Source organism: Poecilia reticulata, chromosome 21, assembly GCF_904066995.2.
Source record: "Poecilia reticulata chromosome 21, P_reticulata-male-v2, whole genome shotgun sequence".
Classification (NCBI taxonomy): domain Eukaryota; kingdom Metazoa; phylum Chordata; class Actinopteri; order Cyprinodontiformes; family Poeciliidae; genus Poecilia; species Poecilia reticulata.
This window is the reverse complement of record NC_088850.1, coordinates 13,704,229-13,724,360: the sequence shown is the minus strand read 5'-3', so window position 1 is coordinate 13,724,360 and position 20,132 is coordinate 13,704,229. Positions and strand designations below refer to the sequence as shown.

General features: G+C 38.7%; 2 protein-coding genes across 2 annotated transcripts; one reads left to right on the top strand and one right to left on the bottom strand.

The window, feature by feature from the left end:
* Positions 1-493: 493 nt before the first annotated feature.
* On the top strand, positions 494-10,999 carry slc2a12 (solute carrier family 2 member 12). Its single transcript, XM_008397957.2, has 6 exons — positions 494-678; positions 1,418-1,557; positions 6,186-7,481; positions 8,338-8,460; positions 9,487-9,619; positions 9,719-10,999. The coding sequence occupies exons 2-6, from the start codon at positions 1,446-1,448 to the stop codon at positions 9,810-9,812; spliced, it is 1,758 nt and encodes a 585-aa protein (XP_008396179.1). The 5' UTR covers positions 494-678; positions 1,418-1,445; the 3' UTR covers positions 9,813-10,999.
* tbpl1 (TBP-like 1) lies at positions 10,566-18,182 on the bottom strand. The gene is made up of 7 exons (XM_008397958.3): positions 18,025-18,182; positions 15,870-16,085; positions 15,665-15,747; positions 13,528-13,591; positions 12,814-12,917; positions 12,399-12,493; positions 10,566-11,661 (listed from the first exon to the last, which is right to left on the bottom strand). Exons 2-7 carry the CDS (start codon positions 16,002-16,004, stop codon positions 11,579-11,581), a joined length of 564 nt encoding a protein of 187 aa, XP_008396180.1. The 5' UTR covers positions 16,005-16,085; positions 18,025-18,182; the 3' UTR covers positions 10,566-11,578.
* Between the last annotated feature and the right edge of the window lie 1,950 nt (positions 18,183-20,132).

Genomic DNA, 20,132 nt, shown 5'->3' with positions numbered 1-20,132 from the left:
TCTTGTAAACCTAAATGAGGGGGTCATGCTTTAAATCTCGCAGGTCAGATGATCTGTAGGCATCTCAAGTAGGTCAAACACAATGTCATTCCAGGCATGGGAAAGGCTACATTCTGTCATTTGTGAGACAGCAGGGCAGGTGTGACAACTCAGTCCTGAAACATTCAGGATCTCAGGACTGACAACAGTCATCTGAGTACCTTCGATTAACTGCAGGTGGCAAAATGTTTTTGTTTTCATTCCCTGTATGTGGGAAAAGCAGTATTGGTACAGGTGTATTTTATTGTTGGCTACATATAATGGCTATTTAAAAAAAACCATCTGCTACAATGGGTTGCACAAAGAGATCAAGTTAATGTATCAATTTCACTTTTGCATTTGTTTTCTTACAAACATAATTTCCCATGAACGCTATTAGCGCTTAGATACGCTCCGACCAATAGTAATGCACATTGGGAAATCTTGAGGTCAAACCGACTCTTCCTATTGGTTGAAAAAGACATAAAGGGGTGGGGTTAAGAAAATGCCTCACCATAACAAGAATGAACGCGTGCTCTGACACGAGCTTTACAGGAGTTTGCAGAACTCAGCCCGGTGAGGAGGACCGAGGAAAAAACACCAATGGCCCGACCAGTGCGAGTTTAAACCAACCGCAGTTTTGACAGCTGGGACTTTTAGGTAGGACCCTGTCGCTCTGAATAGCTGTCACAAACCGAAACACTTCTGTCTTCCACTTTTCAAGTTTAACTTAGACATACTGTCCTGTAGCCAAATCTTACATGTGCCTATTTTTTTAGTTTTATTTGAGAGTTAGTGAATAGGTTTGTATTATTAACACGCGAAGAAGGAGGGTCAGCCTCAGTTACAAAAAGCTTAGCTCTGGTTTATTGGCAGTTAGAAGAGTCCAAAAACTTACGCCTGCGCCTGCACTGGTCGTTAAAATAATTAACCCTAACCTTTAAAAAAAAAATAAAAAATCAAAATCAGGAATAGTTAGAAGCGGCTTTGATAAGTTGAAAAATAAATAAAAAAAGAAAATCCTACAGGGCAAGTTGGTACTAGTTTGATATTAAAGCCGTTTATGCAGTCATGATCCTTTTTGTTTTTAAAAAAAGGTGTTGTATGACTTGCACTAGAAAGCAGACGGCAGTAGTTTATTGTTCTTTTGTATCGATCAGCATGCTTACGCTGTATTGACAGAATCCACGTGAGGAACTAGCATCAGCTGTGATATCTGTTTACTTGTCTTGATCAGATTTCTGTTCAAATGTTGCAGAATTTACGTCACATTTCTGTATTAAGGTTTTTTTTAACACTTCTATTAACAAGACACTCTTACGTCTGATGTCGCCCAATTTAAAAGTCTGTTCTTTTGCTTGTTTATTGGAAATTAATACTGATTAATTTTGTCATTCAGACCTAGACATACTCTCTCTTCGTTGATAATGGACCCCAACAATGAGACCAAGAAGACTCGCACTCTGCTGCCAACCCCCACTCACCTACCAGGCAATCATGCTTCTGAAACCCAGAGGCTGACCTCACCCAAAGGACCAGGTAAATACACACACACACACACATACACTAATCATGTCTTAAGCATTTAAAATAATGTATATATTTTTTATTGAATAATAAATGAATGAATTATAATTGAGCTGATAACTCAAGATATCTTGAAGGGATCAGATTTGACACAAACATCCAGCTGTGCAGCAGTAATCTAACTAGGATCTGATGATAAAGAGGTGTAAAAACCAAAAGGTTTTTTAAAGTCTTGCAGAGTGATTCTTGTGCTTTCTACTCATTTTTTAAAAATTATTTATACATGACATTATACAATTTAGCTCTATCAAAGCAAACATGGCAGACATAATCAGTGGAAAACAATAAGAATGATTTTGCAAAACTGATTGCTAAAGGACCTTACACTGAAAAGTTGCTGAAAAGTTGCTGGAAAGTTGCCATCTCCTGATTTCTCATCAGGTCTTTCTTTCCAAATCCCTAACTGTGGTCTTTTTGTATATAGTGTTATCTATAAACATTTAGATAACATTTTAAGGCATTAATATTCATTATTTATAGTATGCTACATATTTATGAGCTGTTGGTTGGAAAAATAATAGTAGAAAGGGTGCTGATGTGCAAATAAAAACTTTGGAGGAACTTAAAATAATTGTGAGAACTATTATCAAAATAGTTTGAAACTTATTGCGTAAAAGACTGTCTCAAAAGGTTTTATGGTGGAGAATTAATCCTGAATTCTTGCAGTGGGTGTACCTGTTAGTTCAGTGGCGTACTACTGTTCTGCTGCCAATCGTATTAATCCATTGAGCCTTCATGAACACATTTGCGTAATATAAAAATGGTTGAAATGAGAATTAAAGTTTAAGTGTGCCAAAAGCAAAATAAAAAGGAGTTCAGATACAGTGCCTTAAAATAGTACAAATTTCCCTTAATCTTTTTCACGCTACAATCAGAATCCTTTTTTTTGTTGCATTTTATGTGACAGTAAAACAGAAAGAAGAGCGTAAGGGCAAATCCATAACCCTTGGTCTCCCTTGTGTCCAGTCAGCCACAAAGTTTGTGTCACATCTTGTCAACAAGTTTCAAACTGCTTCCGTACCGGGAGAAGAAGAACCTCTCCGAAATGATGAAGTTACATAAAAATGTTACTTAATTAAAAAAAAAAAAAAGAATAACAAATATTTAAAATGTTTCTTCTTCTAGATTGTATTTATATTATTCTGCACTCCCATTAGCTCCGACTAGCTTATCTGTCCCTGCTGGGGAAAAAAAAGAAAAAAAAAAAATCCACAATATGACGCTGCCACCACCATGTTTCATTGTGGGGTTGGTATGTTCAGAGTGAAGTACAATGTTAGTTTTCCAACACTCATGGTGTTTCGAAATAGATTAAAAAGTTGTATTTGGTCTCATCTGACCAGAACTTCCTCTTTCCAGATATTTACAACTCCAAAACAGGAGATCTTATGGTTTTCTTCTTGCCATTTTTCCATAGGACAAATTTAAGGATGCAACTTTAAAAATGGTCTTTTTGACAGATTTTCTTATGGGATCTGTGAATCTTTGCTACTTGACTGATTAGTGTTGTTTTTACCGAGGATGTTTTGTGAGTTGTGCAGCCATGCTGTCCATGTTCAATAGATGAACAGGACTTTATGAAAAAACCCAAAGTTTGGGATGATGGTTTATAGCCTAAACCAACTTTAAACCTTACAACAACTTTACTGCTAGCCTACTTGGTATGCTCTTTAGTCTTCAGGGTGTTATTTGATCATAAATGTTCTGCAATGAACTTCAGTGGCCTTAGCAGCCATACTCCAAGATTAAATGAGTGACTAGTAATTAGAAAAAAACCCTCCTATTGCAGTTGTTTAGATTCATATGACATTTTTCTTTGGTCTATCAGAGGAAAGACCAAAAAAAAAAAAAACACACAGAAACTGTGAAGTGTTTTCTTCCACTTCAGTTACTTCATTTTATGTGTCTAACTTTTAAAATTATTGTAAAATCCAAGATTGTGGTTAGCCTGAGTATGCAAAATATCGAGAGGTGTAAATATTTCACTCCTATCCAGTCTCTCTTCTCCTCCACCCCAATCATCACATCCTGCTCATCCACTCACTTAGCAAACCAAACAGGTAATGCAGTAGATGTTCCCGTTTAAATTAACGTATAAGAGGTGTGAGTTTGCAAATTGGTGATCACTGAACCAAAGACAAAATATTAGCTGCATGTGCAAATTGTCCGTGGTGAGTTCCTCCAAAAATGCTGATTTATGTTGACGCCAAAAGTTGTTTGACTTTTTTCTCACTTTGACCTTTGATGGAGCAGTACAAGCATTTTATACCTAAGATTTTTAAATATTAACTAATCAGACTTATATGAATCAACAAAACCCTCAACATTAGATGTATTTTTAGACCTTTTTATTAACTGTTACTTGTTACTTAAGACGTAATTTTATAATACTGACTGTTTAAACATATCATTTGATTTCATTGGTGCAAAAATTATGTAATAAGACCTACAATATAGGGTTATGTGCATATGTACAGTTACATTTCAATAAAAAAAACATTAAACACTGCTAAATCTATTTTAGAACATGAAGCTTCTGAAACATAGCTATTGTTTCAGAACAATAGCTATGCAAAATACCTTTAGTCAGTATATACTGCTTAGTGTGTAGAAAATTAGAACAATGGATCTTGTGTACAATCGATGAGTCTCACTTTAATGCAAAGTGTAAGTGTGTTTCTGTGTCTCATACATTTTGTTTTTTATTCAGTGAAGTAACTAAATTTCTGGCTATTTGAGTAGCCAAAAATCATTACTCAAATAACAGCAACATTGCTAAATCAAATATTTAGGAATGCGCCAATATAAAAATTTCTTGATTAAACATGCTCAAATTGAAGTCAGGTTTTTCCAAACAGATTTAAGTGTGACTGTGCCTTAAAATATGATATAACGTTACAGATTTTAGGCACCTTATAAGGGTGAAACAATGCTGCAGGTCACTGGAGGCTGGAAGCTTCGTCGTCTTTGCAGCCTCCAAATCTTTCTAGTCTCACGGCAATGATCCCACTTACGTATTAGGTACACACACAGCTGCTCAGAAGATTGCGTTATCATTTCTCCTGTGAACCTCCGACCTGTATTTCCACAAAGTCAGCAGGGTTAAGGCGATATGGTTTGTGGAGATCTAAAGCAAAGAAAGCTTCTTTGTTTTAAGAAAGACCGGATTAAAAAAAAAAAAAAAAACCCAGCAAAATGTGGTTTCATCATAGTCATAGCGCATCCTGAAAAGCAAATGGATTCAATTCAAATCCAATTCAGTTCAAATAAAGTTCAATGAATGCATTCAGATTCTGATCTGGTTACACATAGACCAGTTCAATCAGGTAACAGCAGATACAGTCAGACTTTATGAGTAAGAAACTGTTGACTGATAAAAACCGTTCCTCGTTCAGGAGTTCAAAATTTAGTAGCTTAACGTGACGATGTCAGGTTATCATGTTTCTCTCTGATAATTAACTCCCATAATATCTACAGATTTCATGACTTGTGAAAGGATTTATATTGATTGAGTGCTTTTATAGTTTTCAATGTTGTTTTTTTTTTTTGTTTGTTTGTTTTTTCAATTGGGGATACACCAATGCAGAATTACATCTGTAGTGGAGGAAGAAACATTTTCAAATTTTGAAGATAGAAGAAGATAGCTTTTGTTGAAAGCTCCATTTGCATTTTGATACAGCTCATACTAGAGATAACAAACATGTGGAAGAGGCAGTCTGGGTGGATGAGTAAAAACAATTCTAGCCTGTGTGGCAAAAACTTCACATATGTAGCACAATGCGACTACAGTGAAACGGAGTGGTGACTGCATCATGCCGTGGGGATTTCTTTTCTTTAGCAGGACAGGAGGAGCTGGTCATAGTTGATGAGAAGACAGATGGAGCTGGACAGCTCTGGTAAAAAAAAAAAAAAAAAGCTTTTAAAATCTGGAAAAGGCATGACACTGTGGTAGAGGTTCATCTTCCAGTAGAAAAATTACCGTAGACATTTCAACCAGCGCTAGAAAGCTTTGGTTGACATCAAAGCACACTTATGTGTTAAAATGGCTTAGTCAAAGTTCAGACCTACATCCAATTTTTAAACTGTGGACAGACTACATGATTTGTTTTTCCAGACACTCTTTGACTACTCTGACCATAGCAGTCATGTTGTTGTTTTTTTCCCCATACTGTTCAGACCATGTTTGTAGAATTAGTTTAGATAAATGTGTGAGAACTTACTAAATGACACAAAACATGTCAAGATTTTCAAAGCTAAACTGTCCCAAACAACAGGGACAGCTGTTTCTTTATTATCATGGTTTTCTGACATGAAATTATAATCTTTGTAATCAAAGATTACAAAGATTATAATCTTTGTAATCTCAGTTTGATGAGTTTCTACTCGTCAAACTGCACTTTGATGTGTAGAAGTTTCTTTGCTCCTGTTCAAGCAGCAGTTCCTGCAAGATCAGCACATGAAAAATGTTACAACTTAGGTCCTAAAAATACTGGGACCAGGAATAGGAGACCGGTATTTCACTAAACCCCGCTGTCCGATCCCTCTGACAACTCCTCTCTTTTCCCCGTTTCTTCCTTCAGGCTGCAGCTGGCTGGTGGTGATTGCAGCCGTGTCCGCCTCACTGAGCGGCTTAATGCTGGGCTATGAAATGGGCCTGACCTCTGGGGTCCTGCTGCAGCTGCGGAGCGTCCTCTCTCTCTCCTGCCGAGAACAAGAACTTCTGGTGAGCTCCCAGCTGCTCGGAGCTCTTCTCGTCTGTCTGGCAGGGGGCCCCCTTCTGGATCGCTACGGCCGCCGCTGCTCTCTGCTCCTGAGCGCCGCCCTGGTGGTCGGAGGGACTATCGTGCTCGTCGCTTTGACTTCTCTCGTAGCTCTCACGCTGGGCCGCGTGGTGGTCGGAATGGGGACGTCTCTGTCGGGAACCGCAGCGTGCCTGTACATTGCAGAGATCTCGCCGAGGGAGCGGAGGGGCCTGCTGGTCACCCTGTACGAGCTGATGCTGGTCGTAGGGGTGATGCTGGGCTTCAGCTGCAGCTACGCCTTCACTACTACGCCGCGCGGCTGGGCGTACACATTTGGACTTGTGATTCCTCCTGCACTGCTCCAGATGGGCGCACTCTTCTTCCTCCCTCCTAGTCCTCGCTTCCTTGTGACTCAGGGCAAAGTGGAGCAGGCGAGAGCGGTGCTGGCGAGGATGAGGGGCAGAGCTAAGGAAGACGTGGCAGACGAGCTGAGGGACATCCAGGTTGGACTGAAGGAAGAATCCGAACACAGTTTCTGGGAGCTGTTCAGTTCCAGGGCAAACCTGCGGTCACGGTTGGTTACGGGCATGGCCTTAGTGTTTCTCCAGCAGGCCACTGGGCAGCCCAACGTCCTCTCCTACGCCTCGCCGCTCCTCCGCAGCGTCGGCTTCGACAGTGACGATGCCGCAACCTTGGCCTCCACGGGTTTCGGAGTGGTCAAGGTAGTGGCCACGATCCCCGCCGTGCTGCTGGTCGACCGCGTGGGGACCAAGCTCTTCCTGTGCGTGGGCGCGATCGCAATGGGAACGTCTCTGGCTGCGCTCGGTACTCTGACTCTGCAAAGCCACACTCACCTAACAAGCCTGTGTAAAAGTCAGACTTTAGCGAACCACACAGATTCACCGTGGGATTTAAACGGAACCTCAGTAGAACTGGACAGCAGTGAGATTTTTTCCACTCAGCTCCCCAGCCACTGGAGCGCTGAGGAGGCACAAAGGACTGACGCCGAGACCGACAGGTCTTGGGGCTTGGATTCAGAAAAAACTCATGTAGAACTATCTTCCTCGTTAAAGTGGGCATCTCTGATTAGCTTGCTGGTGTACGTGGCTGCCTTCTCGATTAGCCTCGGACCCAGTAAGTGTCTGTTCATTGCTCTTTTTTTTGTTTATGTCCTCTACAAAGCATAAAAACAAAGTCACTGAAATATTAAGATATTTGTTATTTCCAAGCTTATTCATTATCACCATCAGTAAACCAGGTCTTTCAAATGTAATTATGCATTTTTAGAGTTTTATTGCAATTTGTCATGTTGCAACCCCTATCTTTAATGCATTTTATGTATTTTATCTCATAGACAGACACAACGTAGTGCACTTTCAATATTTGCTCCAGCAAAAATCTGAAAAGTGTGCATTTGCCTCCATCTCCCTTCAAATGAATACTTTGCAGAATTACCACTACAAAGTCTTTATGGCATAACTCTAAAATGTTTGGCATTGGGTACGTGTTTAGGGTGATGCGAACATAGCGTTTTACAATCCCACAGCATGATACTGACACCACCATGTCTCTCGGGGAGATGTATAGTTTTAACTTTCCATCTCATAAATCTTTTGCATTAGACTAGAAAGTTCAGAAACATCAGTAAAATTAAGGGTGCAAGGGGTATGAACACTTTTGCACAAACTGTGCTTTTATTAACTGGCTGATAAATGCTGAACAGGCTGAATTTTCTCCTTGGGTTTTCTCATCCCTGTAAATGATCTTTATGAGTTTAAAGACAGCTGTAAATTAGCGCATTGCACAACCGAGAGCAAAGTACAAGAGTTACAGTAAGAGTTGAACAGTAATTAGGATTAGGTAAATTATGTAATAGATAGCAACAGAGCTCCCCTGATAATGCAACATGAACCCTGACTACGAAGTTTCCACTAATTATCCTTTTTTTTTTTTTTTTTTTAAATGCGTCTTCCTTGTGTTCCCTTCTCAGTGGTCTACGTGGTTCTCAGTGAGATCTTCCCCATGGGAGTCAGAGGCAGGGCCGTGTCGGTCGTGTCGGCAGTGAACTGGGCCACAAACCTGCTCATTTCCATGACTTTTCTCACCATCACAGGTTTGGATGTTAGCGACTGTGGAGCTTTGTAATGTTTAGGTTGCACAAATTTTATTAGTAACCATAAAGCTGGACAAACAGATCACCACTGGTTATACAAACAACTTTCCTGCACAGTAATTGCTAGCAAACAATTGATTTACACACAACACAACTTTAATCTTTGACCTTTGCCTCAGGGAAGGGGAAAAATAGATTATTGCATGCAAGATCTGCAAAATCTCTGATTTCAAATCAGACTGCTCCATCCTAACCTTTATTAGCTACCTCTGCTACCTCTGAAATGAAGGATAACCTTGTTCTAATCTTTAAACAAAAATATACCAGGGACGTTGATTTTTCAATTTAGGAAAAAGTTAGGACACTCTAGACCTTAAGAGATAATGTTACCCCCGTTTGGTGGAAATAACTGTATTACGATCTTTTTTGTATCCATCTACCAGACTATGAGATCAGTCTGAGGAAAATTTGCCCCACTTCTCACTTTCAGCTCTGAGATTTTGAGGTGTTTTTTGCAGCCCATTTTAAGGGTGTAGTCACCCCCCCCCCCCGACACATTTGGGCTGCCCGCTTTACACAAACCAGTTTGTTTCCCCAGCTGGTCTGAACCTTTTGTGCAGGTGTGAATACACTCAAGCGAACCCAGGTGCGGATCAAACGGCACACTTTCTGAGGTGGTCTCAGTTCGCTTCCAAACAATTTCTTGCTCAGTTTGCTTCTAAGTGTTATTACAGACAGGCTACAAGCCAAAGCAACTACAGCAAATATACTGTAGATTTCACAAACCACCTCTGCTGGCCATTATGGTAAAAATGAGCTCTTTCGGTGTTGCTAATGCTACTAAAACATGATCTGGCGTTTTCTACTGAATGAGCTCCTTGTCTCATTCAACTTGCAGCCGAATTTGCAGACGGAGTTCTAAAATTAAAATCCTATCGTCTGCATTTCATATCAGTAGAGGGGAAAGCAAACCTGTGGTGACATACGTATCATGCATGTCTTGTATGGTTTTTTTTTTTTCTCCAGAAAAGATCGGCGTTCCCAATGTAATGTTTCTATACTCCGGTATGAGTTTTGTCCTGCTGGTTTTCGTCATCCTTTGCGTTCCTCAGACCAAAGGCCGGACACTGGAGGAGATATCAAAAGAGCTGGCAAGCAAGTAAGTGACAAACATGCTCATATTCTCTAAAAGGTTTATTTGTAAGCTAAAACTAGTAAAAACCCTTGTTTTCTGTTTCTGCTTTCCCTGAATTACCAGGAAGAACTTTGAGGTAAACCTCTTCAGACAGGCGCAGCCTCAGGAGACCCTGATCAGAAGGAGCCCGTCCACAGAGTGTCCCGCAAAAATCTAACACCGTTTTTTTTTTTTTTCTCCTGCTGTAACCGGAGACATTATCAAAAACAAAACAATGCCTTGAAAATATAGACCAGATCTTGGTCCCATCTGTTTATCCCAGCAGTGTTGGCTAGTCCACGTTATAAAATGCAGTTATTTGACTTTTGTCGCGATCAGATCAGAAACGGAAAGAAACCAAAAAGTGGAGAAAATGCATATTTTTCACTTCTTTTTTTTTTTTTCATTTATATTTTTTTTTGCCAAAATGTGAGGAAAAAAACAGAATAGCTGTAGATTTTTTTCTATTTAGACAAATTTTCAAAGCAAACATCAGTCAAGTTGGACACATTTATGGTTAAAATGTGTGCCGTTTGTAGTATTAAACCTTTGTATTTACGGATTTGGATATTCAAACCAGTTCTGCCGGTTTTAACAGTGGAGTAATACATTCTTATTTTATTATGGCAACAGAAATTTGAATTATTTTTGGTTGGGAGGTAATGCTAGGTTAACATCTACAACTACTAGTATTAGGAGTCTGGTGGGTGACTGTTTTGTGTAGAACCTTTTTAGAGCAATTTTTAATAGAACATGTAATATGAACACTAATATTTTTAAAGTCAAATCTAAAGTCTCTTGAGAACTCTTTCTAGAATAATTTCTGGAGAACAAAAAACTGTAGCTCTCCACATTCAGTCAGAAAACACAACTACAGAATACACTAAAGTGTCTTGCTTGAAACCAATTAAAACCAGGAAAAAAAACAGCAGTTGTTTAATAGCCTTTTTATTTTTATACAGAATACAAAAGTTTTAAGTGTCACAATTTTTTTTACTCGCCACTTGTTCAGAAAGTACTCAATCACACATAAAAGCAAGTTTCATTTCAACATCTTAATAGGAGATGCATACATACAATATAAGTGATGCCTCAGTGATGCAAAACTTAAAGCATTCAGATGTTATACAACCAGGAAAACACTGCTTTCTGTCTGGATCTTTTTTTTTTTTTAAATGCCACTTCAGTGCTGCCTTTATTGTATTTCACTGTAAAAACTCGTGAATGGAGTAAATCGTCTCGACAAGTGTTACTGCTGCCAAACATTTGTCCACAGGGTGGCTGCTGATGTTATGAGTTATGTACTGTTTCATATCAACTGACTTCTTTATTCCTGAATAATAAAATGATGGCTTTGAATTTTAATGAACCAAGTGAAAACCTGCAGTAAAATTCACATTTAAAAACATGTAAGAGATAGTTTACGCTAGTGCACTATCCAACATATGAGAATAAATATATACAAGTTTAGCAGGAGAGTGAAATTGTGAGGAAAGGACACAAAGTAACGCCTGTTCGTTTTTTGAACAAAGGGCAGAGAATCAAACAACGCTGCAAGGGAAATCAACATGAAGAAGGATGCGTTTTGTTTACATTCCTAATTGTTGTCTGAATCTGTTAGCTTAAAAAAATGTTACAACATGGGGTGGACATCTCATCTCTGTCTACAAATGGACGGAGATTCTTAAGAAAAAAAAAAAAAAAAAGGACTCGCTGTATATGCGGCTGAAAACGACAACTTTGCGATGATCAACACTGTCGAGCGTTTTTCCATGCAAAAAAAGACACCCAAAGCAACGATCTTCATTCAACTCCAATAAATAGGATTCTAACATCCGAGTCCAATCAGTCGGGTGGTTTCGACATTTCTTTCTGTTGTAGCATCTATCCAAGGATAAGGTGCTTCCTGATGATTCCCCTGGATCCTCTCTGTTCTGTTTTGCTTTATTTGCAGCGGGGTTTCTGACACTCATACAGTAGTGGGTAGATGTACTCCACTGCTGAGGCCACGCTCTGCACATTTGGTCCTAAATATGAGGGGAGTCAGAAATATGTGACGACATTGAAGCATGTTCAGAGAGCAACAAGATACAAAAACAAAAAAAGTTTAGTTTATTTAGACGATAATGGATTAAAGCTGATTAGGAAAAACAAATGCTCAACAGAAAATGTGAATATTACATAAAAAATGTTTTAATATAGAAAGTTTGGCCAACTGATCTCATCACTTCTTCATATGTGATAGATTTATCATATCGGTTAGGTCAGAATGGAGAAAAGCTCAATTAAATATCCTTCTGATTGAGGGATTTGACATTTCGTTATTAGCTACGGCTAAAGCCGTGTGAGCAGCTGCCAAGCCCTGGTAGAACTGAAATGAGCATTTCTAAAGAGCTTATTTTGCAGTCCACTGTGTCTACTGTGGAGACAGTGTACCAAAAGGAAGCGGTTGGGGCGAAACCATCAATCATCACTAAAATAAATCAAGTTTTCAGTAATCTAATTTTTTGAGGCACCTAAAATTTCTGTCAGTTTACCAGTGTGGATGACTCAGAATATAGCAACTTGTATATCAATACAGTATATTTAATATATTAAAAACGTATTCATAAACTTCTGGTAACAGGCTGTAAAAGTGTATCACAACACAACCTCAGTCCCTTAAGCTTGTGTGCCCTCTAGCTGTAGATAAAGGAGGGCAAGAAAGGTAGGTGTGTGTGTGTGTATGTGTGTGTGTGTATGCGTGGTCATGTGAGTAACATACCTGTCACTGTGAGGCTGCCAGTAGAAAACACTTGGACAGTAGCCTTCAGATTTTTGATTCGATAAGTAGCAGCAGGATGGAGTTCAGGTTCATAACTGGCAAACAGAGAAATAAACTTTTATCACACAGAAGAAATTAGAAGCATTGACGTACTTCGTAGTGCAAAATACAGCCACTAGAGGGCATCATTTACCAACAAACATTTTAAAATAATCCAAACAAATGACTTTGTTATGAAAAAGGGCCAAATCACTATTAATGTCAAGGATTGGTTGCTTAGAGGCAGCATTTTCATCTGGTGAACTAAATCTGGGAAAGTTTAGACTGAACTGTAGAGTCGAACTCTGCAGGCAATATTTCATTTGTACGGTCTACCTACAAAATAACAGTGGCCTCGTAATAGTGGATGTGTTACCTGGCAATGGGCCGGTTGTTCTTTGTGAAGTCTACAAGATGTACTGCAAACGGCATGGAGCACACAGCGAGCACGTTCACAACTTTGAACGCCGAAAACCTCACCTGCACCGACGAGCACATATGAATGCATTTACAGATGAAAATGAAATGTCAGGCACATAATTTTCATGTATAATAGGTTAGAACAAATGTCAACCAAATGTAAGTATACAAAACTTGGCAATCAAGAGATCTGGAACAATAAAGGAGTGGACATTTTATGGACAAGTATTTGTGCTGTAGAGTAAAAATCATTCCCACTCATATGAAGCTGAATCAACAGCTAGACAAGAACTTGTTTTCTGAGTTGGTACATTCAGTATGACACATAACCTGTTTGACGCAAATGATAAGGAAAAAGACAAATCATCATGATAGTCCTCAGTCAGTTGATGCATGTGTTTATTTCAGATTACGGTTAAGTGCTTTGCTTCCTGAGAGAGGGCAAATGGACTCTCAAATTGACTAGAGGACTGACGATAGGGCAAGTAATGGAAAATACAAACCACAAACTTGCACATGCTGTCTGATAACCGGCTCAGCATCAGCAGAACATTACACTTTAAAGCTTAACAATACAGTTAGAAAGCAAAGCTATCATCCTCTCATTACTAGCATGACTTCCATAAAGGCTTCACTGTGTCTGTGTGTGTAGTAAAAGGCAGGTTCTCACCTTAAAGCCCAGTTTCTGCAGACAGCGAGCTAACCTCCGAGCGCCCAACTTTGCCTCTTCCTCACTAAATTAGAAAGCAGAAATTATGAGTTTTTAGAATGCGTAAAACACAAAACAGCATATATGTACAGCACTTTGAAAGAACTAATGTTATCAGCTTTCCAATGCTGACACAAGAAATCATTAAGATACCAACAATGTCTGTACCTTAAAGATAAGGAAATGCTTGACTTTGGGTGTAAAGCAGTTACACCTGATAAAAATGAGGTATGGGCCAGTATGAAATCCTCACCGTATTAAAACTGAGCAAATATTACAGTATCTATACACTCACAAAAAAGTAGCATGATGTAATTTATTTTATTTACAACAGAGGAGCAACACTTGATCCTTTTGTGGGGAAAATAGTGGAAATTGTGGCTAACCTGTGTGTTGATACTGGAAACAGACTAATGAATAGTTACAAAAGAATTCAATTCTGAACACAACAATCCATAACCTGTAAGTTTTATATACAGGTCCTTCTCAAAAAATTAGCATATTGTGATAATCCCATTGAATATCATTACATTAGCATAATGTAATGATAAAAATTAAACTGTCATATATTTTAGATTCATTGCACATCAACTGAAATATGTCAGGTCTTTTATTGTTTTAATACAGATGATTTTGGAATACAGCTCATGAAAACCCAAAATCCCCGTCTCAAAAAATTAGCATATCATGAAAAGGTTCTCTGAACGAGCTGAATCTGAATCATCTGAATCAACAAAGTAACTCTAAACACCTGCAAAAGATTCCTGAGGCTTTTAAAAACTCCCAGCCTGGTTCATAACTCAAAACCGCAATCATGGGTAAGACTGCTGACCTGACTGCTGTCCAGAAGGTCATCACTGACGCCCTCAAGCAAGAGGGTAAGACACAGAAAGACATTTCTGAACGAATAGGCTGTTCCCAGAGTGTTGTATCAAGGCACCTCAGTGGGAAGGAAGAAGTGTGGCAGAAAACGCTGCACAATGAGAAGAGGTGACCAGACTCTGAGGAAGATTGTGGGGAAAGGCCGATTCCAGACCTTGAGGGACCTGAGGAAGCAGTGGACTGAATCTGGAGTAGAAACATCCAGAGCCACCATGCTCAGGCGTGTGCAGGAAATGGGCTACAGGTGCTGCATTCCCCAGGTCAAAGGTCAAGCCACTTTTGAACCAAAAACAGCGCAGCAGAAGCGCCTGACCTGGGCTACAGAGAAGCAGCACTGGACTGTTGCTCAGTGGTTCAAAGTACTTTTTTCGGATGAAAGCAAATTTTGCATGTCATTCGGAAATCAAGGTTCCAGAGTCTGGAGGAAGACTGAGGAGAAGGAAATGCCAAAATGCCATAAGTCCAGTGTTAAGTACCCACAGTCAGTGATGGTCTGGGGAGCCATGTCAGCTGCTGGTGTTGGTCCACTGTGTTTTATCAAGGGCAGGGTCAATGCAGCAGCTATCAGGAGATTTTGGAGCACTTCATGCTCCATCTGCTGAAAAACTTCATGGAGATGAAGATTTAATTTTTCAGCACGACCTGACACCTGCTCACAGAGCCAAAACCACTGGTATTACTGACCATGGTGTTACTGTGCTCAATTTTCCTGCCAACTCTCCTGACCTGAACCCCATAGAGAATCTGTGGGATATTGTGAAGAGAAAGTTGAGAGATGCAAGACCCAACACTCTGGATGAGCTTACAGCCGTCATCGCAGCATCCTGGGCCTCCATAACATCTCAGCAGTGCCACAGGCTGGTTGCCTCCATGCCACGCCGCACTGACGGCTGCAAAAGGGTTCCTGACCAAGTATTGAGTGCATAACTGAACATAATTATTTGAAGGTTGGCTTTTTGGTATTAAAACACATTTATTTTATTGGTCGGATGAAATGTGCTAATTTTTTGAGACAGGGACTTTGGGTTTTCATGAGCTGTATGCCAAAATCATCAGTATTAAAACAATAAAAGACCTGAAATATTTCAGTTGGTGTGCAATGAATCTAAAATATATGACAGTTTAAATTTTATCATTACATTATGGAAAATAATGATCTTTATCACAATATTCTAATTTTTTGAGAAGTACCTGTATATATATCAGAACTACTGACCTTGTTGCTCCAGTGCAGATTATTTTCCCTGAGGACCAAATTGAAGCGGTTATCATTGGTTTACGGAGTTTCATCAGCACTTTCTGAAAACAAAGATATGACAAGCATTCAGTGATCCAGAATGGCGCATTTTCCAGTCCTTTCTAACTTGGAAGACGCGTTTCCCCTCTGAGCTCAAAGGAAACGAGGCGCAAGTTTCACTTACCCCGACTTCAGGCTTGTAGATGACATTGGTTCCTTCTAAAGCAATCTTGCGCAAGTTGAGGTGACACCTGGTCCTGAACGTGGCCACCACATTTGTAACAATGATGTCGAGTGCTTCATCGTTGTTGGAATCCATGGAGAACTGTGCAGAGGACCGCTGTGGCTTTTTATTCACTCTTTCCTCACCATAACGTCAAGAAGTGTTGAGGAGAAGAGGCTAAAGACAACAACAACAACAACAAAAAAAGAGGTTTTCTGAAAAGCTCTTGTATTTGAGCTGGGAAAAAACAAACAAACAAAAAAAACATCTTCCATATTGAACGTTTATTATTTGTCTTAATGAGAGCTTTTACAAAAATATTCCACATTTAAATCCAACATTTGTGAGATAGTCTTAGAGCTTTACTCATTCACAAGAGAGTATAGAGAAAGAGGTGGCCAAGTTGGAAGCATTAAAGTCTGTCACTCTGAAACAAACTCAATAATTGTCTAATAAGTCAAACATGAAACATACCTATACACATAACCAAGTAGTATTTCGATTAATTTACCCTATGCACCATTTAGTCTTTACTCACTTTTATCACTGTATTTTGATAAACATTTTTTTCCCATTGAATTCCTAAAACAAAATGAATCATGGGATTCATTTGCGCTGTAAGACTTTAACCAACAGAGACGACATTATGGGCTGCCATGCATAACACACTTCTTTCCGTTCATCAATAATACACCCATCTAACAGTCCATACACCTCAGTCATCCGTCTATGTATCCACTACACAGTCATCAATCAATAATACTCATCTATCTACCCGCAATATATTCCAGCATCCAAAATTATCCACCAATCAATCACTTATCCACTTACTTCCTTCACATCTACCTATTCATCTCTGATGCACATCCATCTGTAACACTTACCATCTATTCGGCACATATACATCAAACAATTTTTGTCAATAATCTACCAATCCACATCAATCCACTACCATCATCGCATGTCACAAATCCACCTATCATTAATACTTATATTCATCTACCCATAACATACTCATAACAAACATTCATCAGTCATTCACTCATCTACACATCCACCCATTATTGAGTACACTTTTATTTTCATCCATTAATCACACGCACATCCATTCGTTCATCTAGTTATTGATGTTTTGTTTTGTTACCGAGTTTTGAGGACATGAAGCTATATATATATATATATATATATATATATATATATATATATATATATATATATATATATAAAGCACAGAAAGCTTACAAGTTTCTAAAGTAAACCAAAACAAACATTTGCACCTTAAGGTCAAATATGACCCCAAAATAAATTGGAAAAAAAAAAAAAAAGAGAGAGAGAGAGAATTTGTGTCTTGGAAAGTGTGAAATTTTAACCCTATCTAGACATTTAGGGGTGTCAAACTCCAGTCCTGGAGGGCCACTGTCCTGCAGTTTTTAGATGTGCCACAGGTACAAAACACTGGTGGAATGAAATGGCTTAATCACCTCCTTCTTGTGTAGATAAGTTCTTCAGTGCCTTATGACCTAATTATTCTATTCAGGTGTGATGCAGCAGAGGAACATCTAAAAGTTGCAGGGCAGTGGCCCTCCAGGACTGGAGTTTGACACCTGTGCATTAGCTGAACTAAACGTATTCATTCTGCCCTAAATACTCAGACACCGAAAATATATAAAATTAATAACTAGACGTGACTGGCAATGAACTGTCTAGCTTTTTAAACAAAACCAAGAAAACGATAATAAACCTACGGCTAAATAGCTAAGTCTGCTTTGTGTTGTCAGCAGTTTAGCCATGATTCAATTCGGTTGCTAGGTATGAAGAAAACACCGCGAATATTCGTCTAAATACATGCAAAAACTTAATAGTATCGCTGGAATTTTACGAGCTAAAACGTAGTCGGTGAAATCTAACTGCTAGAGCTCAACCAGCTAATGTTGTTGTTAACAAAGGTACAACAATGAGGAGTGCACAGGCTGCAATGAATGAAAAGTTGTTAGCAACGAAACATAGCTACCAGGCTAAGTAAGTGCTCAAAAAAGGCTAGCTTAACTATTTGAAGATAAATATGCGTGTGAAGAACAAGGCACAGATTTATACATCAGATAGTTATTTTATCTACCTCCTTTGCCACCCTGCTGCAGATATACAGGCTCCAAAAGAGACAATCGTAAAAAAGAAGAAAAAAAAATGTAGATAAACTAGGAAAACATCCCTGTTTCCGGTGTCACTTTTCACAATAATACAGCATTACGATTGCGTTTCCGGCTGACGTCACTTCCTAAAATGAATTTACAAAATAAAAAAATCTAATGCTTTTTTTTTTTAAATAGAAGCTAAAATAACATTTTTTAGACAACCTATACGCCAGTTTTCTTTATAACTTTCTGAAAATGGGCCTGTTTTATAAATATAATCAACAAAATACAAATGTTCCGAAAAGTTAGAAGCTGCATAGAAAATATAATAAAATGTTTTGTGAGATGCCTAAAAATGTATAGTTTGAAAACTTTAGTCCACTTTTCCACAAAAAAAAAAAAAAAAATCTAAAAGTGTGAGATATATTACTAGTGCATTTTTTTTTTTATATCTGAGCTTAATTTGTTTGCTTTGTAAACTACTTGAAATGAATGTGTCTTAATAAGGCGCCATATAAGTTTAATTTTTCTTATAAAACTGGTAAATTTGTAAACCTGTCTTGTTGTGCTCTGGGGATCAATTTAGTTTGATATTCTCAGCAATTATTTTTTTTTTATGTTATTTCTTTAGCTCGAATTCATTATTAATCGATTAGGAGGTTTTTGACTGCGTGCATCTTGCGCCACCTTGTGGAGATTTGTATAAAAGTAGGCAGAAGACTATTGGCATTTGTAGGACATGGTTCAACGGTAGTAGGAACCAGTGGGTTGAATCCTCAGTCTCTCTCAGCCCTTGGGCCTTGCCTACTTGTGGTCAAAGGACCCGGTGGTGCCTGTTCATAGCTTTTTTGCTTACCTGTCAGTCTGTGACTACAATGTACCAGCATGAGAATGTGTGTGAATGTAGTGTGAAGCGCTTTTGGTCCTCTGGATTAGATAAAATGCCATATGAATACATGCCATTTACCATTATAAAACAAACAAAAAAAAAAATCTCAGTCAAGATTTCCTTATTTTAAAGATTCACAAATTAACCCATGCAATTATCTAAGAGCAGCAACTAAAATCAATAAATAAAAGTCCTAAATGAACACCATTTTCACACAACAATGTGTAATTCTTTGAAAATATATCAAAGAATAATATTTAAGCTATGCAAGGTTAGTGAATTCTCCAGGAAAAATGACCACATCTGGCCAGTAAACACTTCTTTGGGAATTTTAAGCTTGCTACAACAGGAGAAGGAGTAAAGTTAGGAGGCAGCTGGGAATGTTTGTGATATCGGCAAGAGAATAAGCAGATGCTCCTGTGGCCCATGAATGAATCTAGTCAATGAATGTCATCCTGAGGGACCTGCATAGTGTAATATCCCACAGTGACTTGAGGTTCTTTAGGGATGAAGAATGACCCGTTGTGAATCATTTTTTTCCCCTGATTTGAAATGTTTTTAGTTGCATAGTACCGCATGGATATTTAACTGATAAAGTCGTCATCTCAATAAGATTAAGCTGTTTAAACCAAACTCATGTTCGAACGTGTATTTGTCTATGTGTGCGCGTTGATATGCCTGACTTATTTCTTGCTTATAAAGATACTAAATGTAGCAATCTGCTCTTCCTCTCAGATCCACACACTTCTCTCGCCTGGCCCATTCCCAAGCAAAACAGAAAAATAACTTCTTTATGATTCAGCCGCGCTGTGATTGTTTTACCTCCCTGGTTACCAAATTGTCTCTTTCCTCCTCTCATTAAATACTTGCGGGGTTTTCTTCTTGGTGAAATATATCCTTTTAGTTCACATCCACTCTGCCCAAGAGCCATGTTCCCCTTGTCCCAAGATGTTTACTATAAAAGTTTAGATTTAGAGCAGGTTAGGAAAGTCGGACCACTCGCATTAAAGTGTGCACGTGCGTGTTGTGAGATAGCTGAGGCAGGGTGCAGGAGTGTGTTTACAGTTTGTTTGTCAGAATATATCTGGTACGGCTTCTTCCCAGGGGAACAATGCTCTTATTCTCATTAGGTCATCAGATACAGTATGTAAACCCACAGATGCAAGCACTTACAACTTAAGAGATGCAAATATGTGAACGCGT

What these genes read in the sequence shown, in the direction of transcription:
- slc2a12 (XM_008397957.2), top strand. Translation starts at nt 1,446, where the DNA reads ATGGACCCCAACAATGAGACCAAGAAGACTCGCACTCTGCTGCCAACC. An exon ending in GACCTCACCCAAAGGACCAG is followed by an intron (nt 1,558 to 6,185) that starts GTAAATACACAC and finishes TTCTTCCTTCAG; the next exon opens with GCTGCAGCTGGCTGGTGGTG. An exon ending in TCAAAAGAGCTGGCAAGCAA is followed by an intron (nt 9,620 to 9,718) that starts GTAAGTGACAAA and finishes CTGAATTACCAG; the next exon opens with GAAGAACTTTGAGGTAAACC.
- tbpl1 (XM_008397958.3), bottom strand. Translation starts at nt 16,004, where the DNA reads ATGGATTCCAACAACGATGAAGCACTCGACATCATTGTTACAAATGTG. An exon ending in TCTACAAGCCTGAAGTCGGG is followed by an intron (nt 15,748 to 15,869) that starts GTAAGTGAAACT and finishes CTTTGTTTTCAG; the next exon opens with AAAGTGCTGATGAAACTCCG. An exon ending in TGCAGAAACTGGGCTTTAAG is followed by an intron (nt 12,918 to 13,527) that starts GTGAGAACCTGC and finishes TCGTCGGTGCAG; the next exon opens with GTGAGGTTTTCGGCGTTCAA.